The sequence below is a fragment of the Coturnix japonica genome, chromosome 2 (assembly GCF_001577835.2).
Source record: "Coturnix japonica isolate 7356 chromosome 2, Coturnix japonica 2.1, whole genome shotgun sequence".
NCBI classification, from domain to species: domain Eukaryota; kingdom Metazoa; phylum Chordata; class Aves; order Galliformes; family Phasianidae; genus Coturnix; species Coturnix japonica.
The window spans coordinates 28477628-28500781 of NC_029517.1; the positions used below are offsets into that span (position 1 = coordinate 28477628).

General features: G+C 40.9%; 1 protein-coding gene across 2 annotated transcripts; it reads left to right on the plus strand.

Annotated features, from left to right (window-relative positions):
• Window positions 1-1259: 1259 nt before the first annotated feature.
• Window positions 1260-23035, plus strand: KLHL7 (kelch like family member 7). 2 transcript variants are annotated; one of them, XM_015853680.2, is made up of 11 exons: window positions 1260-1559; window positions 4754-4856; window positions 5615-5708; window positions 6742-6866; window positions 7640-7815; window positions 9643-9817; window positions 11410-11552; window positions 16818-17058; window positions 19933-20134; window positions 20780-20877; window positions 21860-23035. In XM_015853680.2, exons 1-11 carry the CDS (start codon window positions 1446-1448, stop codon window positions 22141-22143), a joined length of 1755 nt encoding a protein of 584 aa, XP_015709166.1. In that variant the 5' UTR covers window positions 1260-1445; the 3' UTR covers window positions 22144-23035. The 2 variants fall into 2 exon arrangements, with proteins under 2 accessions (XP_015709166.1, XP_015709167.1); XM_015853681.1 differs by lacking the exon at window positions 1260-1559 and having other exon boundaries at window positions 4752-4856; window positions 5592-5708; window positions 21860-22294.
• The last annotated feature ends 119 nt before the right edge of the window (window positions 23036-23154 follow it).

The window sequence follows — 23154 nt, forward strand, 5'->3', positions numbered from 1 at the left end:
TGAATTACATGATACAGTTACTTCTTTCCTGATGGAAACATTTCTCCCACACTATGGATTAGAGATTATTGGATTAAGCAAGCAGAGTTCACTAAAACATTTCAGGGACCGGCTGTGCTGCACTAACCTGGTTAGCAGCATTAGTTTATCACTCAAAATGTAATTGGATACACTTTAAAAGCCACGACAAATATGATACTGTTCATGCCAGGCCAATTGCTCCCCTATCAAACTTACCAGTAAGATGCAATTTAGAAAAAAAAGTATAACCCTTTTTCATTTTTAATTTTAACCTCCGTTTGTAAAACAGAGGTTAAAACGTCATTCAGTTGTTAATGTTTATAGAGTCCTTCGAGAACAATAATGTGTTTAGATGAGACACAATACATCATGATGGTTTCATTGGTATTAAACTCCTACTTTACATTACTGCCTGCCCATTTCATTCAAATGATTTGAATTTAATGTCTCAGATTTCAAGAGGAGCCAACTTCTAGTAAGATATAGAAAGCTAAGCGTGTCAGCACAGTTATTTCAATGAAATAAAGGATAAAGGCATTGCAATCCCCTACTCAGCCCATACAGGCTGGACCCTCACTGTCACTTTATTAGATGGGGACCAAGACCAGGGCTTTCAGGCAAGGACTGGCATAGAGGGCTGCAGCCATTCACTCATTGCTCACACATGTGCAACACAATTCCCCTTGTTTAACAAAGCTTCAGGCCCCTGTGGAGAGGAAATTAGCTCAAAGAGGTGCCAGTGCCTCACCAACCTGAGTACAGAATTTCTTCGTTATACCCAAACTATGTTTCTCTGGTTTTAAAGCATCATTTCTCATCTGACCACTACAAGCCTTGCTGGAATCTCCCTCCATCTTTCTCCACCTTTTGCATATGGAAAGGCTACAGTAAGGTCTCTCTGGAACCTTCCCATCTCCAGACTGAACAAGCCCAGTTCCCTCACCTTGTCCTCACCACAGAGGCGCTCCAGCCCTCTATTTCAGCAGCCCCTTCTCTGGACCCACTCTAGCAGGTCCATGAGCTCTGAGCTGGATACAGCATTTCAGGTAGGATCTGGCAGTACTTCTGGCTTTCTGGACTGCAGACACAAACCGCAGCCCCCACTTCCATCACTCCTACAGCTCCAATCCCACCCCCTCCATCACGGCTCTTTATTTACCTCACGCGGGGGCAGCGCGAAGCTCCGCGCCTCCCGCACATGCGTAGCACCGCCCCATCCTGCCCACCAGCCCTGCTCCGCTTCCGCCGCGGATCGCTTCGGTGCGGCTGGTCGGCGGCTTTGTCCGTTCAGTCCTGTCTGTCTGTCCGTTCAGTCTGTCTGTCCGTCCCGTTGTCTGTCTGCCCGTTCACTCCCGAGGCGGCCGCTCGTCGCATGCCCCCCGTGTGTGGAGGTGGCGGTCCCGCGGTGCCGGCGGTGAGGGGCCATGGCCGCCCCCGGCTCGGAGAAGAGCAGCAAGAAGAAGACGGAGCTCGCGGCCCGAGAGGAGGCCAAGCTGCTGGCCGGCTTCATGGGCGTCATGAACAGCATGCGCAAGCAGGTACGGCCCGGGGGAGCTCGGCGATGGGGCTGGATCTCGTTCGGAAACGACGATGCGGAGCCGGGTTGCCTTGGTCCTCCCTTCGGCCCCGTCTGACGTGCTGTCGCTTGTACTTGTAGCGCTTCGTGCAGCTAAGCGGTGTGTGAAGAATGAAAAGGTCTCCCTGAAAACTTTGTGGTGATTGCAGGGAATGAAATGCTGAGAGTTACACGGAGATTTAAAGCAGTTAGGGCAGCTTTGTTAAGGACTGGGGGACGGCAGGGAGGGGGAGGTGACAGTCCCCTTTGCTCTGCCTTCATGAGGCCCCGTCTGGAGTACTGCATCCAGGGGAGCCCCGGTACAGGAGGGATGTGGAGCTGTTGGAGCGGGTCTGGAGAAGGGCCACGATGATGGGAGGGTTGGAGTAGCTCTCCTGTGAAGGCAGGTTGAGGAGAGCTGTGCTGCTTCTGTTTGGGAAACGCTCTCACTGTGACCTTCCAGTACTTAAAGGGAGTTTATATGCAGGAAGACCAACTTTTTATGCGTTCTAATAGTGACAGGACAAGGGAATGAGGGTTTAAGCTAAAAGAGAGGAAATTTAGGTTAGATGTTGGGCAGAAGCTCTTTATGCAGAGAGTAGTGAGGCACTGGCACAGGCTGCCCAGAGAAGCTGTGAGTGCCCCATCCCTGGAGGCATTCAAGGCCAGGACGGATGGGGCCCTGGGCACCCTGACCTACTGTGACAGCCCTGCACACTGCATGGCAAGTTAATAGATGATGCTCGAGGTCCCTTTCCAACCTAAGCTATTCTGTGATCTGCTGATTGATGTAGGATTTGTTTCTGTTCTGGTGGGTTGTAGCTGAGCTTATAGCTCAGCTCGAAATTGTCGAGCTCCTACTTCTGTCCTTGTTGAGAAGGGGATGCCAGGTGCTGTTGTGCTGTGGAGCCATGTTGTCAATTAAGTCTCCTGAAACATTTTTGGAAAGACAAGTTTTTATGGAAGAGACAATTATTCTACATGGGCTGCAAGGTGTGAAATGCCCAAAAATCAAGTACACAAAGTCTTTACACCAACTTCTATTTATAGTCCAAAATGTTTTCACTATACACCTACCTAATACATAAGTCACACCTATCTATTACATATTCATAGGGTTATGTAAGCTTACATAACATTTCAATCTTCCGCGATTGCGTGGGGTTCTTTGGTGGTCTTCAGTGATTGGGGAGCTGTCCCACTCCTCACTTTGTCTGTGTTTGAGCACAATACTTAGTCTCTTCTGATTGATTACTGGTTTGGACTCGTATCTCAAAAGATACGTATCTCAAAAGATGTGCATCTCAAAGATGTCTTTTCTTGCTTCTTATTTATGGCCATCTTGGATCTCTGAAGAGAAACATCTCGTCTTGGGAAGGTTGTTTATCCTAGATAAGCAGGACATCTGGAACTTAAAGCAGAGCTTCAACCTTGAGCAAAATACCTCAGCCAGACAAAAATGTCAAATAATCAGCTTTTGAGACGTCAGGCAGGCAGATACAGCCCCCAGTGTGAGAGGATCAAACCAAAGTGTTGTGCCACTTCTGCTTGTCTTCAAATTAACTGTGCCTGGGGGGTTGGGGATGCAACTCCAAATTCTGCCTGCGACCTTTTATTTTACTTTTAGTCAGACTTTAAATGTTGGCTTTTATGTCCACTCACCCCCATCAGTTGACTGCTCTGGAAACTTTTGTGTAGTTTGAGACATTCCTGCTTCTGTTACCTATGTGTAGGAGGAGCAGCAGCCATAGGAAAGTGTTCTAGATCAACTTGCTCCTTGTGGTTATAAAACCTCAACACGCTGAGTTAAAACTTTCTTGTGATGGAAACAGCAGCCTGTGTGCAGAGCAGTACCTGTTCATATGCATTTGGTTAATAATGTAGGAAAATGGGACAGGTGTAAAGCACAGCTGATGTTGAAGAGGCTGCTCTTTTTATTGTGAACTGTGATCTAGAGTCAGCTGCCATGTGTGGGATTTTGGAGTAGACTGTGGGTATGTCAGCTCTTGGCTCTGGTGAGATACTGGGAGTGTGTTCATTGTATGGAGGACTTCTTGATGACCTCAAAAACAAAGTGGCTGTATCTCCATGGATGTAATGAGCTTTTTGACAGCGTGTGCTTACATCCTCTGTTGCCACTTCGTAGCTGAGTGGAGATGGGCCAACAGGGAAGTAGCTGTGATGGAGTTGCAAGGTGTCATCAAGTTAATGAAGTTTGGAATTGCAGGGTGACGCTTGGGTGTGTGCTTTGGTCATTGAATCACTAGTGATGGGTTGCATCATGTGATGGAAATAGGTCCTTTTGGAAAGTTTCTTCTGTACAGTGGTTGAAACAGAGCAATTACACCCAGAAATGTCACAGGGAACGAAGGGAGAATGATCATCTGGCTTGGTTGACAGACATTTCTTCGCACACCCAGAGAGGCTTTAGGGTATCTGAGATGCTTCAAATACTGAGATGAGGTATCAGACATGCCTTAGAAACACAGCACGTAGTTAAAGCAGCAGCTGAGTGTTGTAGCAAAGCTCAGCCACAGAATTCTATGATGTCTTGTACCGCTAATGTACAGCACCTGTTTGGAGCCAGATGTGCTCGGAATTCCAGCTTTAAAAGATTTCCTTTGAAACTTTGCTCACGTGGCCTTTTTTGTTATTGTTTCAGTCTGAAGTGTTCTAAAGTCATGGATGTACGAAGGACGTTGGGTGACACATACGCTCCCCAAACCTATACTTATAGCTCAAACTCTTTTTAATGCATTACTTATTTTATTCAGTGAGTGCTTTCTGGTGAGTATCCCATAAGCAGCTTAAAAAGTAGATTGGCAGTTGAGTAGATAAGGATGAAAAGGATAGAATGTCAGTGTAGCCCCTGCTCAATGCTGTGGAGCTTTTAGTAGAGGAGGTTGATATAAATGCCGCAGGAAAAGCTTTAATCACAGCTCGTGCTATCAGTGACCAGCCTTAAGGTGCAAGGTCATGGGAAAGCTGGGCTTCTTTAGTTCTTCAGCTTGTTGAGCTTTGTTGACTTTCAGAAAATCTTACTGCGTGATATTGTTCTGGTTTATGCAGATAAAGGAGACGAGTGGATTTTCACAAGCAGTTTTTAGACAAATATAATTGAAAGTGTTTCAGCAATGCTGATCTTCTGTTCTTCCATTTGTTTTTCTTCCGATTTAGAGAACGCTGTGTGATGTCATTCTTATGGTTCAGGAAAGGAGGATCCCAGCTCACCGTGTAGTGCTCGCCTCAGCAAGCCACTTTTTTAACTTGATGTTTACTAGTAAGTATTTTTAAAATTGCTTCATTTTATGTTTTCATGGACATGTCTTGATAAACAGCTCATCAGCCACAGGTTCTTTTTCATGAAGTGATTAATTTCAGGGATGGATGTAAGTGGAGATTTCCTCAGTTCTTATCTATCTTCCATTCATTACAGTTCACCATTCCTCTTATTTTTGATTAAAAAATGTGAGCATTATTGCACTTGTACTGCCTTTACACATTCAGCTGCATAGTATCTATCTTGCAAGTCATAGGTAAGGCATGCAGAAGTAAAGTTGCTGTGCTATAAATCACATGTTAAACTCAAGAAGAAGTAAAATGTCTGTGCCTTCTGGTGGTTGGCTTGTATCCATCTGTGGGTAGATTTGCGGTGCTGTGACAGCATGGGAGCTCTGAGCTGGCTCTGCTGTTATCAGCTTGAATATGGAAATAGCCTTTGGTGCAGAGCATGCTTCCTATCTTTGGTCATGCTGGCTTGGCAATCTGCGCTGCAGTCCAACAGCATTTTTGACTGTTCCTGTTTATTGCACTTTTCAGCAAAATTGACATAATGCAAACATATGCATGCACCACTTATTTTGGCCATCACACCGTCTCCTTTCTTTCTTGACTTGCATTAGTAAGGGAAAAGCAGCAATCATCTGTGCAGTTTTTAGCAGTTTCCCAGTTTGTGTAATGACTTTATTTTCTAGTTTTTAAAATGGAGAATAACTGGAGTGGCTTATTGACGTAGTTCGTCTTTTAACCTTTTTGCAGCAAATATGCTTGAATCAAAGTCCTTTGAGGTGGAGCTGAAAGATGCAGAACCTGACATTATTGAACAGCTTGTGGAGTTTGCTTATACTGCAAGGTAGTTTTGTTATTTAAAACTGACGCTTCTGCTGGAAAGCCTGCCAACTCGAAATGATGAAATCTTAAAACAATGCTTTTATGATTCATCGGTTTTATTATTATTTCAATTCTTTACTTGTTTTAAGTCTGTTGTGACTAGACTTATATCCTCCTTCCCTTTCCTATTTATTTCATCAGTAGGAAGCCCTACGGATTAAAGAGAGTGGTAATTGTCTTCAGAACGCAGTTCAGAATGCTTTTGGCTTCAGTGTTGGAGTTGAATTATATTTCCCATTGTTCAGAAATGCAGACCCTTCTTGTTATCAGCAGGGGCTTCTCCTTATGACCCTAGCAGCTATCACAAATAGCTATTTTGGGGACTTACACCTTCACCTCTGGACAGTCTGAGTGGAAAGCTGCTTCACAAACTGCATTTCTCTTCTATCTCAGGCTCCCACGTGTTTGTTTTTAAATAGCACTGCGGGCACTATAGTGTTTAAACAGAGCTTGTTCAAAAGACTGGGATTCAGAACAGTACTTTGCAACAAGCTCTTATGGTGGATGGCAGGCCCCTCATCTTTGTAGTGATGGGATGAAGGCTTTTTCTCAGATACCTTGCAGCCGGAATGGTTGTTCTGCTTGTGCATTCTAGGCAAATAAATTATAGCAGTTTTGATGATGAGTTTAGACAGATTTCACTGATGCACGTTTGGGAGTGGGAGGCTGTCAGGAGAAGGCACTTTTCCTTTTCTGTTCTCGTGAAGATGGCTAACCATACAAGTCAGAGCAATAGCGTGGTGTTCCAGATGGCCCATGTTAAAGGCTAATTCTTTAGAATCCTGCACTGTTTGCTCTCTGTCCTTCCTCAGTAATATACTGCAAATTAAAGCAATTTGAGAAGATTATGAAGGGAAGTTGTGTCTCAACTGTTTGTGAGTTAAAGAAGCTTGGGGAGATGATAGGAGAATAATTTTGCCGCTTACGGGTTGGTGTTTGGCTACAACTAAGAAAGTAGTTTTAGTGATGCTAATGTTGTGCCTTCTGTTTTACAGAATTTCTGTTAACAGCAATAATGTCCAGTCTTTACTAGATGCAGCAAACCAATATCAAATTGAACCTGTGAAAAAAATGTGTGTGGACTTTTTGAAAGAACAAGTTGATGCTTCAAATTGTCTTGGTAAGAGAAATACAGTCTAGTCAACTCTTTGAACTTTTCTATTCTTGATAAATAGATAGTATAATAGTATAAAAGACAGTAATCACAGAATCACACAGAATGACCCGGGTTGGAAGGGACCTCAAGGATCATATAGTTCCAACCCCCCTGCCTAGCAGGGCCACCAAACATACACATTTACTAGATCAGGCTTGGTAACTAGAGGGAAGGTTGGAAACAGTACTTCTCAACAGCAATTGCTGTTTATAGCTTTCTGCCAAGCTTCTGCTCTTGCTGCAGTATTAGCTCGACTTTTTTTTGTATTGGCCTGCAGCAGTCTTTGCTACATGCACTGAAGAGTCCAGCTCACTGTGGCTCTTAGTTATGCTTGGTTGATGGTGTTTGCTTCATGAGCAGGTCAGGGCAGGTCATGAAACCTGGAAACATTGAACTGTTTTGCTTAGACTTTGGTGTTACCATGGGTTAGGCCTAGTTGATGTACTGTTGTATTTTCTGTAGTGAGGAAATGCTGCTGAAGAAATATTAGAAGAAGTGCTGCAGGCCTGACTCTCCAGTTTGCCCTGTAGAGCTAAGGATCACAAGTTTGTGCTTATCTTGGTTTGCCTTGAGTTGCAGATGAATTATGATAGTACTAATTGATATGCTTAAAGAAAAGGATACTAAACTTGCATTCTAAATATCACTGAAATTTTGCTGTTGCCATTCTAGTCAAATATATTAAAGGTATTTGCAGTTCAGTTTGGAAAGATGTTTTCTTAATTTTTCTTTCACAGGTATAAGTGTGTTGGCAGAATGCTTAGACTGTCCAGAGCTGAAAGCCACCGCAGATGACTTTATCCATCAGCATTTCACTGAAGTTTACAAGACAGATGAATTTCTTCAGCTTGATGTTAAGCGTGTGACACACCTCTTAAACCAAGACACGCTGACTGTGAGGGCAGAAGACCAGGTGAGATCTGTTTCATTGTAAAACGAGCTCTTCTATCAGCTAAGAAGATTGAACTTCACTATCTTTTTTTCTAATTGAGAGAAAGCTTCAAGTGTCTCACATCAGGTGTTCCTGCACAGTGCTTGAGCTGAGGCCGCACCAGTGCAGAGCAAAGCAGGACAATCCCTTCCCTCAATCAGCCAGCAGGTGTATCCCTGCTAGGTCAAAGCCAAATGTAAAATGAATATCCACACTTCAAATGTGGATATAATATATGTAATATCAACAAACTGGAAAGAAAAGTCATAAATGATCTGTGCCTTTACTGACTCTGAGATTAAGTATTCACAGAATTAATGCATTGTCTTCAATATATATGTTGCCTGAAATTAGTAATTGATGTGATGGGAGTATAATATCAGGTGACAAGTTCAACATTCTTACCATGGACTAGAATGAGTTTGGGCTCCAGGTAACTTTCCCAAAGTTAGGAGTGTTTTATGCTTTGTTATCTCTCAGTGGAATTTATGCTTTAGAATTTATATTCCTGAAGTTCAGTTGATAAAACAACATGGCATGCTTCAACTTGGCAGCAGCAATAGAAATTTCAGGTAGGAGCATATTAAACCCTACCTACAAATGGGCAGCATACCAAAGCAATCTTATTTCTAAGGAATAGCAGTAGAGGTTGGTGTACTTGTATTTTTACATTAGTATAAAGCCTATTTCTACTTGGTGGAAGCAGGAAGAGTAGCTTTCATTACTCGCTGGCCTCTTTTTCCTGTATGCTAATAGCATTTCTAAGTTTGCTATGTCTGCAGGCAGCACTGAAATGTGTTACTGTGTTGGTAATGTTGGACTTCCTTTCCATTTCTTCCTGACTCAAAGGACAATCAGAAATAGAACAAGTTTCTTGGTTACCTTCCCTGTCCTGTCTGCCGTGCCCTGCCAAGAAAACCCATTAGCTTTTCCTGTAAGGAGAAGATACAAAAGCAAGTTTCAAAATAGTATCCTTAAACCAGCCTGTAGCTTTAAAAAATGGTTTCATGTTTGTTTGTTTGTTTTTTTAATGGTCTGCTAAGACACAATTTGGAACTTCTTAAGAATGATTTAATGACACAGACAGTTTGCCAGCTTAGGACACTGTGTGAACTACAAGCTACCTCAGTGTTCCTGATGAGGCATTAGCAGTGTTGTGACACTGAACTCAGAATCACAGAGAATCACAGAATGACCTGGGTTGGAAGGGACCTCAAGGATCATGTAGTTCCAACCCCCCTGCCTGGCAGGGCCACCAAACATACACATTTACTAGATCAAGTTGCCCAGGGCCCCGTCCAACCTGGTCTTGAACACCTCCAAGGACGGGGCATCCACAACCTCCCTGGGCAGCCTGTTCCAGGGCCTAACCACTCTCCTAGTGAAGAACTTCCCCCTAACATCCAACCTAAATCTTCCCTCTTTTAACTTAAAACCATTTCCCCGTGTCCCACTATTGTCAGCATATTTGTCTCGAAGCATATTTGTCTTGTATGTAGTGCAGGGGTTACGCGCATAAATGGGAGTTACAGATTCACACTTCCCATTTGGAAAAAGGTTAAACAGTAGTAGAAATTATTGGTTTAAAAAACATAGAGGGGTTTTATTTTGTCTGTCCATTTGTTTTAATTTGTGCCCGAGCGTTGTCTTGCCTTTTTTGGAATAGTTTTACTGAAATCTCCCCAAACTGCAATTTTATTATTAGTTACCCTCCAATGAGTAGAATCTAATCAGAGCACTGATGTTTAGTTTTAGCCTGAGTCTGTGGTGATGTACATTACCTTACTCTTTCATTTGCTTCTGTTTAAGGTTTATGATGCAGCAGTCAGGTGGCTGAAGTATGATGAACCAAATCGCCAGCCGTACATGGTTGACATTCTTGCTAAAGTCCGATTTCCTCTTATATCAAAGAACTTCCTAAGTAAAACAGTTCAGGCTGAACCACTTATTCAGGATAACCCGGAATGCCTTAAGATGGTGATCAGTAAGTTGACCTTTACTTGAAATCTTGGATGTTCTATATATTTTAAAAATGACACGGAATGTACATTTTTTAAAATTATTGAAAATGCTCTGATGATGCTTTCACATTAGAAACGTCTCTGTTCCTTCTAGGATGTTGCATTTAGTTGAAGTTGCGTTAGCAGGTTGTCATGATCACAACAGCCATTCTTATAAGAGAAGTGAGAATCACTAGCAAATGATATTAACTTCATGATGTGTAATGGAATTAATTTTCTGCCGTTGAGTTGGTGTAATTGGAAATGTGCCTTTGGGACAGGATAGTACCACAGTGTCTGTTACTGTTCAGAGGTGAACTATTAAAAACTAGTTTAAAGGTTTGAACGTTATAAAGCTTTTCTAAGCAAATGAGAATGTTAAGCCTGAGTTGCATTGTTTTCATCTTTCACACTCGACATTTGAAGCTGTAGACACTTGTTTTCCCTTCTCATCTGTACAATAAAAACATAAGCCTCCTTTTTCTTCTTTTAAGGTATCAAATTTGAAGTTTTCTCATTTTATCGTGTATGAAAATAAAGCTTGCATGTTGAGAAGTGTTCTGGAAGAATATATTTTTTTAATTTCAGTAGCAATTAGTCAGTCAGCTTCCTTTTAGTGTAGATCTAAAAATGGCATGCAGCTCTTTTCCATCAGTCAGTGAGTAAGATTCACATTAACCTGTGTGCTGGTAAGTATTTACTGACCGTCAACATCTCAGTTGCACTTCTGCATGACATGGAATTGGGTACACTGCTGCAAAAATAAGGGTTTTTGTTTTAATGGCCTGTAACATCAGTAATATTTTTGCATCTCTTGGAGTATTTCTTAGAGGAAAAATAAAATGCTTATTTTCTTAAAGCAATTTTAGCTCGTATTTTACATTGTCAAGTTATGAACAACAATGGGACTTTTTTCCTAAGGTGCAGGATGCTAGAGATGCTTTCCTTTAGGACTCTCAGTTTTGCCATATTATTTTTCATAGAATCGTAGAATCACCGAGGTTGGAAAGGGCCTAAAAGATCATCCAGTCCAACCGTTGACCTATTACCAATAGCTCCCACTAAACCATGTCCCTCAATACAACATCCAGTCGTTCCTTGAACACCCCCAGGGTCGGTGACTCCACCACCTCCCTGGGCAGTCCACTCCAGTGCCTGGCCACCCTTTCTGAGAAGTAATACTTCCTAATGTCCAGCTTGAATCTCCCCTGCCATAGCTTGAAACCATTCCCTCTGGTCCTAAGACTTATGAAAAATAAGTCATGCTTCCTTTTGCCAGTTTCAGTATGGCAAACATGGTTGCTTGGTATTATTGGCTAAATTTGCTGATTGATAAATTGGAATCTAACATGAGTCCATATCCATGTCCTGTTTTCACACAGAGTGGGAAATTTGAAATGAGATGGTCTGGATGTATTCTGCCACACTCACACGCACATTATTTCATTTGAGAATGAAAACAGAGCTGTATAGATATTGTAGAAATTTGAGTCCCTGTATTTTTCCCTTCCCTAGCTCTGAAACATTCCCTTCTTTGTGAGCTAGGCTGGGTCTGCAACAGTTGTCTTCCTTCCAGGTGGGATGCGATACCATCTCCTTTCCCCAGAAGACAGAGAAGAGCTAGTGGAAGGCACGCGACCAAGAAGGAAGAAACACGATTATCGCATTGCTTTGTTTGGAGGCTCACAGCCCCAGTCCTGCAGATATTTTAATCCAAAGGTAATCGTTACCTCAGAATGCATTAAGATTCACTGTTTGTAAGCTTACGTGTTTTACATTTGCTGGTGATATTAATTAAAGCAGAATGGTCTGCAGAATGGAATGGGAAGGATGGATCATTCTCTGTCTCTTGGGTGTACAGCTGGAAGGTGTAGCTAATTAGGTGCTTTTAAATCTGTGTTCCTAGATGTAATACTTGATTTTGAATAGAATGATTGTTCTCGTCTGTTGCCAGTGTTAGATATAGGGTTCTGAAAAGCTTTTGAGTCAGAATTTATTGGTATGTGCATCCCATAGCTGGAAATAAATAAAAAGTTACAGAAATACCAAGCAGTCAATTTGGAACATATAAATCAATATGCATGTGCGTGCACTTACTGCTTTGAGATGGTCTCTAAGCACGTTCCTACTTAGCATGATTTAAAAGATTGACTTTCGCAGTAGTGTAGAACCTGTTATAGAGTACAAAGGGGGTTTGATACTTTTATTAAAAATGTAAACATTTCTAAATCCAATGGTTCACAATTCTATTAGTTAAGAATATGTAAGAAGGAGAATTGGGAGCCAAGGAGCCCAGGAGTGGGGAAAAAGTGAATTTCTACTAAAACCTTAGAGGTGAGCAATTTAGATCAGTCAGGCTTTGCCTGGAATTTCTTTCCATGTTTTCTGAAAGAAATCGGGCCACAGGAATTGTGTTTATTTCAGCTATGCAGACTAGGTGGTCTAGAAACAGCAGCTACTTGCAGAAGGATTAATCTATATGCTGTTTTACGAGACAGAGTTTGCAATAATATGGAAATAAGCTTCTACTCAGGTATCAGCGCTGCTCTGATAAGTTCTGAAATTATGTACATGATATATTTTGTTACAGAAGTTGTTTTTTCCAACTCAGCCCGTTGCAGTTTCAAACAGTTAGGGAGTTTAGTGTGCTATCTGTGTGAACTGCATTGTCAGTGTGAGCTCTGTCAGATCTAATTCAGGACTAATGAGCCCTTGGGATGTTTTTTTGAACTCATCTGATACAAATTTATATTCCCGTATGTAAAACAGGATCGAAGCCACCTTTTTTGAGCTCTGATCAAGTGTGGAAAAAAGTTGCCAGATTTGCTGACTTAGTTTGAGACATTTAATTTGTATTTTAATTGAGAATCCCAAGTTCCTGAGTGTTGTCCATCTTCCTCCTCCATGTTTAAGTAAGAAAAATAAACAGTGCCCCAACACAGGGTGGGAGGAACTCAGAAGATGTATATGTTTTTTTCCTGTGGTGAGGCAGTAAATTCTTTCCAACATCTAAACTGGGGAAGTCTTTGATCAGGGCATTCATCATCTTCAAATGGTTATTTGGTTTTGGTATTTTAACAGGTTGTAATCCACCCTACGGGCTCTGACCTTTCTCCTACTAGAAGAAAATTAGATTGATGTTTCTTCCTCTTGATCTACAGTAACTTATGTTGGAACAAAGCTATTTTAAGGCAGGGTGGAAACTAGCTTCGAGGCTTTCTGTTCTAGTTATTAGCTGGCAAAGGTATTATCAGCGTAGATAATACTGGTCTCTGCCAACCTAACTGGTACGTTAAATTCCATAAGTGCCTAATGTCAGCTGTGGTCAGAACTCAAGAGGTGGGAGTAGTGGCTTAGTGGCTTCATCACTCTTTGTGTATTAATGTAAAATCTTCTAGTCACTTGACATAATTAATTTTTTCCTTTTTTTTTAACTTGATGTTGTTGGAAAAATAATTATTTCAAGGCACGCTGTGTGGAGCAGGAGGCAAAGGCAGCTGAAGGGAAAATTATAGGTAGTTATGGGATATTCAGTCATCAGAACTATAATATTACAGAAATCTGGTTTGTGGACTGACAGTCACACCTTTATAAGGCTGCTAAAAGCATAGGATTAAAATCCTTTTTTTTTTTCTTTCTTAAGACTATTTGCTCAGGCCAATAAAATAAAAATACCTTCAAATTAAAAATTGGATTTGAAGGGAATTTTTCAGAATTTTTGCTTGATGGAACTTTATGGCCTTACGTGTGGATTAAGTAGGGACCTGGGGGTGGGCAGAGGAAGAGGAGGAAATAAGTGAGTAACTGATTCTAATAAGCATTGTGTCCATTGAATGCTACTTCTAGTGCTTATATGCTTCCTTGAGTGTTCTTAGCTAGTCTGTCATGTCTTCAGTCACTCTTACTTACTTTATTCACAGCTTTTAGGTTATTTAAACATTGTTTTTCTGGATATTTGAGCATTTCAGTTTGATCTTCAACTATGACGGTAGCTTTAATGCCACAAATCAAAGATTCAGAACCCCTGCTGGATTAGTATCATGTGCATGTAAAACAAGAAGTGTGGGTTGTAAGGCTCTACATCACAAGTTTGGCTTGCTTTAATTAGTCTCATCAAAAGCTAATGGGACTGTCACAGTGCCAGATATCAAGGTTATATAAGTACTTCTGCGAGGTTAGGACCTTAGGAAGGAATTGAATTTTTTTTTGTCTGCTGAGCTGACTGAATGGCGACCTAATCCTTTATTTTTGATTTTAATTAAATTCAGTAATCTCTCATATCAGCTGAAGTGGTGGTTTGAGACAGACTGTTTCTCTTGAAAATATTGACTTGAGTGATACAACTTTCATTAGTTCTCATGCTGCAAGGCTAGTGCAAGAATTACTTTCAGTAAGATTGCTTTGCACACAAAATCAATCTCTGACGTTGGTCTTCATTTCCTTCTTTGTCAAAATGGGTTTTTTAAATAAGAATGGATTGAATAGACTGTGTTATTTGTCAGTGTTTAACAACATTACTTTGTCTGTATTTGTTGTCGTTGTGCTGTATCTGATACTTCTGTTAATGCATTTACCTCAAGAGAGCAAAGTGATGGAACAGATGCAGTCTGGGGCATAAAACTCCTATGCCACAATCTGGCACTATTTCAAGTAGAGGTGTTTTGCTTTAGAACTATGAAGTCTGAGATGACCTTTTTGTGGTGTTGGGAAGCGTTTTCATGTTGAATTTTCCCCAGAACATTACAAACAAAAAAGGTTGTATGTTGTGGGGTTTTTTTTCCCACAAATTGGAAATAAAATGTATACTTTTTGAATTCTTATTAGAAATGTATACATGGCTTTTTGGGACTTTGAGGCAGGAATATACTTTTTGAGAAGTAGTCGGTAGCGTTAACTTTTTAACAATACAAAATCCATCAGTGGAAATGTAACAGGTGCCTGGCATTGCTATTTCTTGACAACTAGGAGAACCAACACACCTCTTGGAAGGAGGTAAGGAGCAGTCAATGCTCAGCTATTAATAGCAAGGTTGTCCGTAGTAGATGTGTCTGCTGTTCTTCAGAGTATCAGTGACACTGAGGAAAACATTTTAATCAGACTGAGCTACTCTTCCATGTTGCCTGTAACTACCTAAGGAGTTACCGTCACAGGGTCTTGGAGCTGACAACAGTTCAGATCATTGCAAGTTAAATTCATGAAAAGTTGTCTTTTTGTTTGATTTTGTCTTTAAATATATATTTTTAGCCTTTCAAAAACTATTTAATGCAGCTTTTGCCTCTGGTGTCCTTGAATGATCAATTGTAGAGAGCCAAGGTCAGCAGGCAAAGCGTTACCATATATCTTGTTCTTTCCTTCCTCCCAATGGCCCTCTTCCCAAAACGAGGTTTGCCACTGCCTAGAGTTGTGTGGATCTTGACTGTGGCAGAAGGCAACTGTCCTTAAAAGCATAAGCTACAATGAAATGAATTGTGTGTGGTGCAGACCAACACTGAAGTGTGTTCCAAGAGAAGGGCCTGAAGTGCCTCGTGCTGGATGAGGCGGGTTCTGCTGAGTGTGCAGTTCATTGATAAAGGTGTGGATGAAAGGATAGTTACAAACTGAAGCCACAGAAGTGGGTCAGATTGCAGCCCTTACGACAGTAAGGGGAAACAACAGGTTTTTGGTTGTTGTTTTTTTGTTTGGGTTTTGTTTTTGTTTTTGTTTTTTTTATAAAAATGCTGGTAATTTAAGCCAGAAAATATGATGATCTTGCACAAAGCACTGAGACGTTTTTCTTAAGATTTATGCAGCTATTTATTTTGCCATGCTGTAGTATGGCTTTCCTTTCTAGGATGTCCCAGGACGCGTTTCTCATCATAAAGGGCCACATGCACCTGCCAGCTCTTCTTGCTAAGGGGGAAGCTACAGGAAAAGATTGTAAGATGTTTTGGACTATAACATGCTCTGCCTCTTTCTTTGAACCCCCATGTAGAAGTCGCTGTTCTTCCTCATTGACCAAGGTGTTTGAAGTATGTCCTTGCCAAGAAAATGTAATCTTGTAATGTCTTGTGTGATTCATTACAATGAAGGTCATGCAGCTGGTTTAGCTAGACTGTCTTGAGGTGACAGACAACAGTTAAGGTCCCAAACTTTCCTGTTCAGCATAAGATAAAAGCTGTGCTTATGATGGCATGGAATATGTGAGATGCAATTATTCAAGAAGTGTTTCTTGTGCTGTATGCTATCCTGGTCTGCCATCAGTTGCTGAGTTTGGTGTTTTAAGGCTTTGGGTAGCATTAATGCCTACATTTGATACTTGCTGGTTTTGCCAACCCTTGCAAAAGCAGTTTCTAGGCAACGTAACTGCCAGTATTTGTGATAAAGCATTACACCGTTTCTCATGCTATCAGCTGTGGATAGCTACAGATCACTTGTGTTTTGCAAATTCTGTAAATAAGCTTCTAGTTGTCATGGTAATAAAGTATGTACTGGAGCTTTTCAACTGAGTTGCTTGTCAATTGGGATATCATCTTCTTTTTCCATCGCCTTTGATTGGTTTTACTTTCTGTACTTGTTTTCCTTAGAGAGAAAGAATTTCTTAGTGCATGTAAGATGTTTTTTTTCCTGTTTCTATAAAAGAAAAAGCAATTCTGCTCTATTGATTACTTGCTTTGTTTCTGACTCGGTAGCAGCAGGACATCAATTCTGTTGAGGTGGGGGGGAAAAAAAACTTCCAGGGAAGCTGTACTGGGTGTACAGAGGGAACGAGGAAATAGAAATTGATTATGTCATGGTTCGTTGCAGCTAACTATGTTTGTGTCTAAGTGAATTTTTCAAGAGTACGCCTGAGGAGTATTCTTCAATAAACAGTGTTCATTTTTGTTTTGAAAAGGAAATTTAAAACTGACCGTATCTAGATCTCTATGAAAAGCTCTGTTTGAAAAACGCTGGCTGTGCAGGTAAGTGTTACAATCTATTAGACATTACCTGTTCTTTGTAATGCAGGATTACAGCTGGACAGACATCCGATGTCCCTTTGAAAAGCGCAGGGATGCAGCTTGTGTCTTCTGGGACAACGTAGTTTATATTTTGGGTGGTTCCCAGCTCTTCCCTATAAAGCGAATGGACTGCTACAATGTGGTGAAGGATAGCTGGTATTCCAAGCTAGGACCTCCAACACCTCGAGATAGCCTTGCAGCCTGTGCTGCTGAGGGCAAAATTTATACATCTGGTGGTTCAGAAGTGGGTAAGACACTAAAAATCTTTCAAAACAAACCCCCAAAAAGCACAAACAAAAGATACCTGGAAAATGTTCCTTTTTTGTTTTGCATGACTCTATTGAAAAGAAACTGCACGTTGCCATGTGAGTTAATTTTCCCATATTCAGGATTTTCTTCTCCCTGAAATCCAACAACCTATTTCTGTTGTGTTCTGTTTCTGATTGAAATTGTGTTACTCGCATTAGAAGTTAAATAGAGACAAGCAAATATAGTTTGAAAGTCTCGCTGTGCTATTACTTTACTTAACACAAATTCGCAGATCTCAGTGTGGTTTAAAATTTCATGACATGTGGCCAGAATAGTTGCATTACGGTATTCATTTTATATGGTGAGCCTGATGAGTTTATTTATTTTCAACAAAAGAAAAAAGGGATGATGAAAAGCTTTGAAATTGACTGGTTTGGGTGGTGAAATGTACCTGTCCCTGTCAACTGACTTGTTTCTGTCAAGTGACAGAAATTATCTTCTGTTCATCATGCTGCTGGTTTGCTTCAGTAAGAATTTAGATGGCATTTATTCTTTGTGGTTGAAGAAAGACCATTGAGTTCCTCCTGCCCCAGAACATCTCTAATGAAACACATTACTACAGTAGAGCTTTTGTTAATTTTTGTCTAAGTTACACATCTTGAGCAAACCAAAAGTAGAAATGCAGGTATGCCATGTCCATAGAAACACAGCTTAAAGGAAAAAGAAAAACCAAGTTCCACCGCCTCCAAAAAGCCCACAACTAAACAACAGCAAAAACACTATGCCCAGAGAGAATTTTTTAGTAGATCTTCTTGAGTTCTGTCTCACTGCAGAGGGAAGCGAAGAGGAAAAAAGGGGTCACAATCAGAGCCTTAAATTGATGTCACTTAATAAAAAGCGGTGACATTTAGTTTCTGTTATCTTCTGATATTTCTTAAGAGGACTGATGGAGCAGCAGATTGTAGCTGCCACCTAGTGTGGTAAATGTAACAAAACACTTCTCCCATGATTTGCAACGGGTTAAGGCTTGGAATGCTACAAAACTACCAAATCTTTTAGATCTTTCCAGATTCCCCACGTGCCAAATCATGAGAAATTGTGATCCAGACTTTCACTGGATAGTTTATTTTCTAATGCGTTTTAATTAGTTACAGTTCCATTACAGTGTTGTTAACTTCAGAGTTGTTTCTGGTCTCCACTTCCTGTACTTCACTGTTTTACTTTGTTTTCCATAAATATTAAGACAGAATAGTAAAACCTAAAAATTAATAACAGATTATTTTGCAAGTGCATTTTTTCTTTGGAATCCAATGAATACTGCTTGTCTAGAAAGGTCTGTCTATACTGATTCTTGCATTTTTCTAAATTGGAGCAAACAATTACATGAAACTATTAATTTTAAAGTGCTGTAATTCATAGAATCACAGAATGGCCTGGGTTGAAAAGGACCACAATGATCATCAATTTTCAACCCCCTGCTATGTGCAGGGTCACCAACCACCAGACCAGGCTGCCCAGAGCCACATCCAGCCTGGCCTTGAATGCCTCCAGGGATGGGGCATCCACAGCCTCCTTGGGCAGCCTGTGCCAGTGTGTCACCACCCTCTGTGTGAAAAACTTCCTCCTAAATTTGTTTAGTTGTAGAGAAGTCTAAAGGTACCCTATTTATTGCATTGATCGAAGAGACTGGAAAACTACTGTGCCAATCCACTAAGTCAACAGGATTGGTTTCCTGTTCTAGAGTTGATGGGAGTGCTGGTTTATTTGCAGTAGTTAACAGAAATTGAGTGCCAAGCATACTAAATTCTTCCAGTACAATCAGGTGCAGGACAAATATTTAATGAGCTTTCCACTTCTCAAAAGACATTAAAGGCAGCACTACTATATTTCCTCTGTATAAGAATTTGTACATCTTCCAAGCAATAAGGATGTGTATGTATATCATATGGCTCACTCCACAGTTCTTACTGATACTGAGAACTGTGGTAGGAGTAAGCAAACATGGCTCACAGAAATCTACTCCTGTATTTTTGAACCTGGAAAAGTAGAGCTGTTGTGTGTGATTCGTCAGCTCAGTTCCCCAGCTGGCAGTGAGTGCAGCTACATTAACACACCTGAGAAAGCTGTGTCCAGTCTACTCTGCTTTAAGTGTGGCTGGTTATTTAAGGACGAGTCTTGACACTCACTGATCTTCATTGGAAAAGTTGCTTTTGGTTTCAGGAATAGTTTGTTGGTCCATGAGAGGGGAGAACACAGACCTCACACTTTGAGAAAATACAAAGTACGTGCCAGTAGCCAGGAAGAAAGTAAAATGGTGAAGGTTAGCTGTTCTATGGTTGCTAATAATTCAGGAATATGTTGCAACATACTTTAGCTAACTGACCCCAAGAGCACCCAATGTTCTGGGAGTAGCATGAGTCACTTTGCTTAGAGAGAGACTCAGGTGAGTCTGTTAGGTTTACAAAACAGGTGCCATGTTCTATACATTTCTAAGTACTGAGTAACATGAGATGATGGAAATTTCATCTGTAATTAATACATAACTCTGTTCAGTTTTTCTACCCCCAGCCCCCCGCTGCCCCTCCCAAAACAAATCTATATCAATCTATATCATTTGTACTTGTTTTCAAACACAAACAGCGATTCTATAAACTCACATCATTTGGAACAAAAGAGTCAAGAAAAGAATTACAAGTGTGTGCTTTTTGAGTAGCCCCAAATTTCAAGTTGGTCAGCTCTGTTGTTAGAGGTGGGAAAGCAGCTTTCCCTTTCCGACTAACAAAGCACCAATTTGATAATCACTGTTAGTCTCTTCTCTTGGAGGACAACCGTAAATATTAATGCCACTTTGGTGGGTTTCTTATTTCTTTAAGGAAATTCCGCACTGTATTTGTTTGAATGCTACGATACGAGAACAGAAAGCTGGCATACAAAGCCCAGCATGCTGACCCAACGCTGCAGTCACGGAATGGTAGAGGCGAATGGTCTCATTTATGTGTGTGGAGGGAGCTTGGGAAACAATGTTTCTGGAAGAGTACTGAATTCCTGTGAAGTTTATGATCCGGCCACAGAAACGTAAGTGTTGTGTCAACTCTGAATATTTTTGGTCACTTTTGCTTACCCTGCAAATACATGAAATGTAGATGAGTAGGAAGAATTGGGCCCCTCACTGCAAGAAAGACATTGAGGCCTGGGAATGTGTCTAGAGAAGGGCAGTGGAGTTGGTGAAGGGGTCTGAAGCCCCTACCTGAAGGGAGGTTATGGTGAGGTGGGGGTTGGCCTTTTCTCTGGGGTATCTCATGATGATCCCATAAAAGGTAATGGCCTCAAGTTGCACCAGGGCAGGTTCAGGCTGGACATGAGGAAAAATATCTTCTCAGAAAGAGCGGTGCTGCATTGGCACAGGCTGCCCGGGGGGAAGGTAGAGTCACCATGAGAACTGTGTGGGTGGGGACATGGTCAGTGGGGATGGGTTGGGGTTGGACTGGGTGTCATGGTGGTCTTTTCCCCTTGATGACTGAATGGTTCTAGGAATTGTATGTGATTAATATATTTTCCTGAATTAAGCAGTGATATATCAGCTATTTGTACTTCTACTTAATTTTATCCTGCAGCTTTCTTTATATTTCTTTTCCCCAATTTGTTTAATATGTATTGATTTTTTTAGAAATCAAATAGTGAACTTTCCTGTGATTTTGGTTTGTTTGTTTCTTTCTTCAGATGGACTGAGCTGTGTCCAATGATTGAAGCCAGGAAAAATCATGGACTGGTGTTTGTAAAGGACAAAATATTTGCTGTGGGTGGACAGAATGGCTTAGGTACTCCAGTTCTTTTAATTCTCTAGCTGGACTTGCATAGTTTTATTGGGGCCTTTTTTTCTTTTTTTTTTTCCTTTCTTCTTTTTCCTTTACCAAGACTTAGTTCTACTTCATTCAGTTGGAAAAACATTGGTCAGTACTATAAAACATGTTCCGTTGCTGATGCTTTGTTCCTTTGTTCGTCTCCATACTTCATTATAGCTTGTTTTCAGGTCTTTTAGTACTGTAAAATTCAGAAATGTATCCCTACTAATACAGCCAAGTCAAATATCTTAACAAAATCCATCCTTTAGTTTGTTTATTTGCTCTAAGCGTTTCACTGTGTATTTGACGAGACTTTGTCATTCCTCTAAACAAAGCAGGTAAAAGTGTAGTCACTGTTTTGAGAACTTCTGTGCCTTGTAGTCATTTATTTTTAAAGAAGAATAATAAGATGTTTGTAGATGCTGTGAAGCCTGACTGCCAGCCTCTTTCTTAAAGACGGAAATCTTACATACTTTACATAACATAGTTTCCTTAATCTTTTCAAACTGTTGGCCCTTGAAAGGTGACTTTTAAGTTTTTGTGATATAAACATATTTAAAGTTTAATTGGGAGAAATCATCAGTAAGTGACCTACTTAGGTAAAGGTATGAATGAAATGGCCCCACTGGAGGTAATTTTCAGGCGGATTCCTAACTTTTGGTTACTACCCACAAAGCCATGAGAAATGAGGTGTTGCATTTGTGGAGCAACTCGTTAGAACCTTTCTAATGTGAAACTTGTAGCAGTGCATCTCATTTTCAGTCTTTCTTGCCTTCTGTTTCTGTATTTAAAGATTAACTGCTAGTTTATAAATTGTGGCCTTTCCTTTGAAAGATTCTGTCTGTTACATATTTTAATGTAAACTCTGAAAATGACAAGTTTTATGTAGCGTTCTGTACTCGAGTTCATCGTAGACATTATGTTGTAGTAAGCAGTTCTCTATTTTGTTGCTTTTTAGGTGGCCTTGATAATGTAGAATATTACGATATCAAGATGAACGAATGGAAGATGGTGTCTCCAATGCCATGGAAAGGTGTAACAGTGAAGTGTGCTGCTGTGGGATCCATAGTTTATGTCCTGGCTGGTTTTCAGGGTGTTGGTCGATTAGGGCACATTCTTGAGTATAACACTGAAACAGACAAGTGGATAGCCAACTCCAAAGTCCGTGCTTTCCCAGTGACAAGCTGTTTAATCTGTGTTGTAGACACTTGTGGTGCAAATGAAGAAACTTTAGAGACCTGAAGACGTGTAGAACACGCAGAGAAATTCTTCAAGGACTTGGAAGATGGCCATTGGTACTTTGCTTCTGCGTTTTACCGAATCTTGTTATACCGAGTAATAGGAAAAACTGAAATGCAGTCTTATTGTATAACATGGATTTTTGTGATGCCCATTCTACTGTCTGTTTTGAGATGGGGATGTGCTTTGAGAATTCACGTACCTACCTGAACACGTCACATCCTCCTTCACAAGGACTGTGTGTGCAGCCTTGTCAAAGAAATGAGACCCAACCCACTTATTTAGAACTCAAACATAAAGATCATATTTGTGGTTAAATGATACCCGGACATATCTCTTCATTTGATAAAAGTGAGTAAATAGAGCTTGCATCATTAGGAACACAAAGTTCTCTCATTTATACATACCTGCAAAAATCTGATTTGGATGCCATGAAGATTCTGCTCAGGAAAGACCAAGGACAGCTGTTTGACTCCTATAGTATAGAGTATACTGCACTCTAGGCTGTTTTCATCTGTCATTGGGGTGACTGCATACTGAATTCCAAGTCAGACCATATATACACACACATACATATACAGATGTGAGGAATACTTGGCTTAGTGTCATCATTGGCATTGTGGGAAGCTTTCACAAAAAGACTTTTACTTAGAAGATGGATGCGGGTGGGGAAGGACTGCAGTAATTATAGGCTGTATAATGAAGTCAGGAACTCGGGGTTACTTGTCAGTGCAGCCTCCCAGGCTGGATGTGCTGTGGGTGCCAAAGGTGGGAATAAGAATAGGAAAGCAAAGCCAGTACCAGAAAACATACAGATTTTTTTTTTTCTCCTTGCAAATGACTGTTTTTAAAATGGCATGAACCGAGTCATTAAAGTTATTTTATAGAAGCCTTCTGAGGTCGCACATGATTATTGCTCTGACTTAGAAGTGTGGCTGCTGTTAGGCGCTGCCATGGCGCTGAGGGGCGGGTTGTGGGGCGGGTTGTGGGGCGGGCCCTGTGCCGTAGTTCGGC

Coding starts and splice junctions, on each gene's coding strand:
- KLHL7 (XM_015853680.2), top strand. CDS start 1,446: ATGGCCGCCCCCGGCTCGGAGAAGAGCAGCAAGAAGAAGACGGAGCTC. Junction 4,857..5,614: donor TTTTAACTTGATGTTTACTA/GTAAGTATTTTT, acceptor ACCTTTTTGCAG/CAAATATGCTTGAATCAAAG. Junction 7,816..9,642: donor CTGTGAGGGCAGAAGACCAG/GTGAGATCTGTT, acceptor CTTCTGTTTAAG/GTTTATGATGCAGCAGTCAG.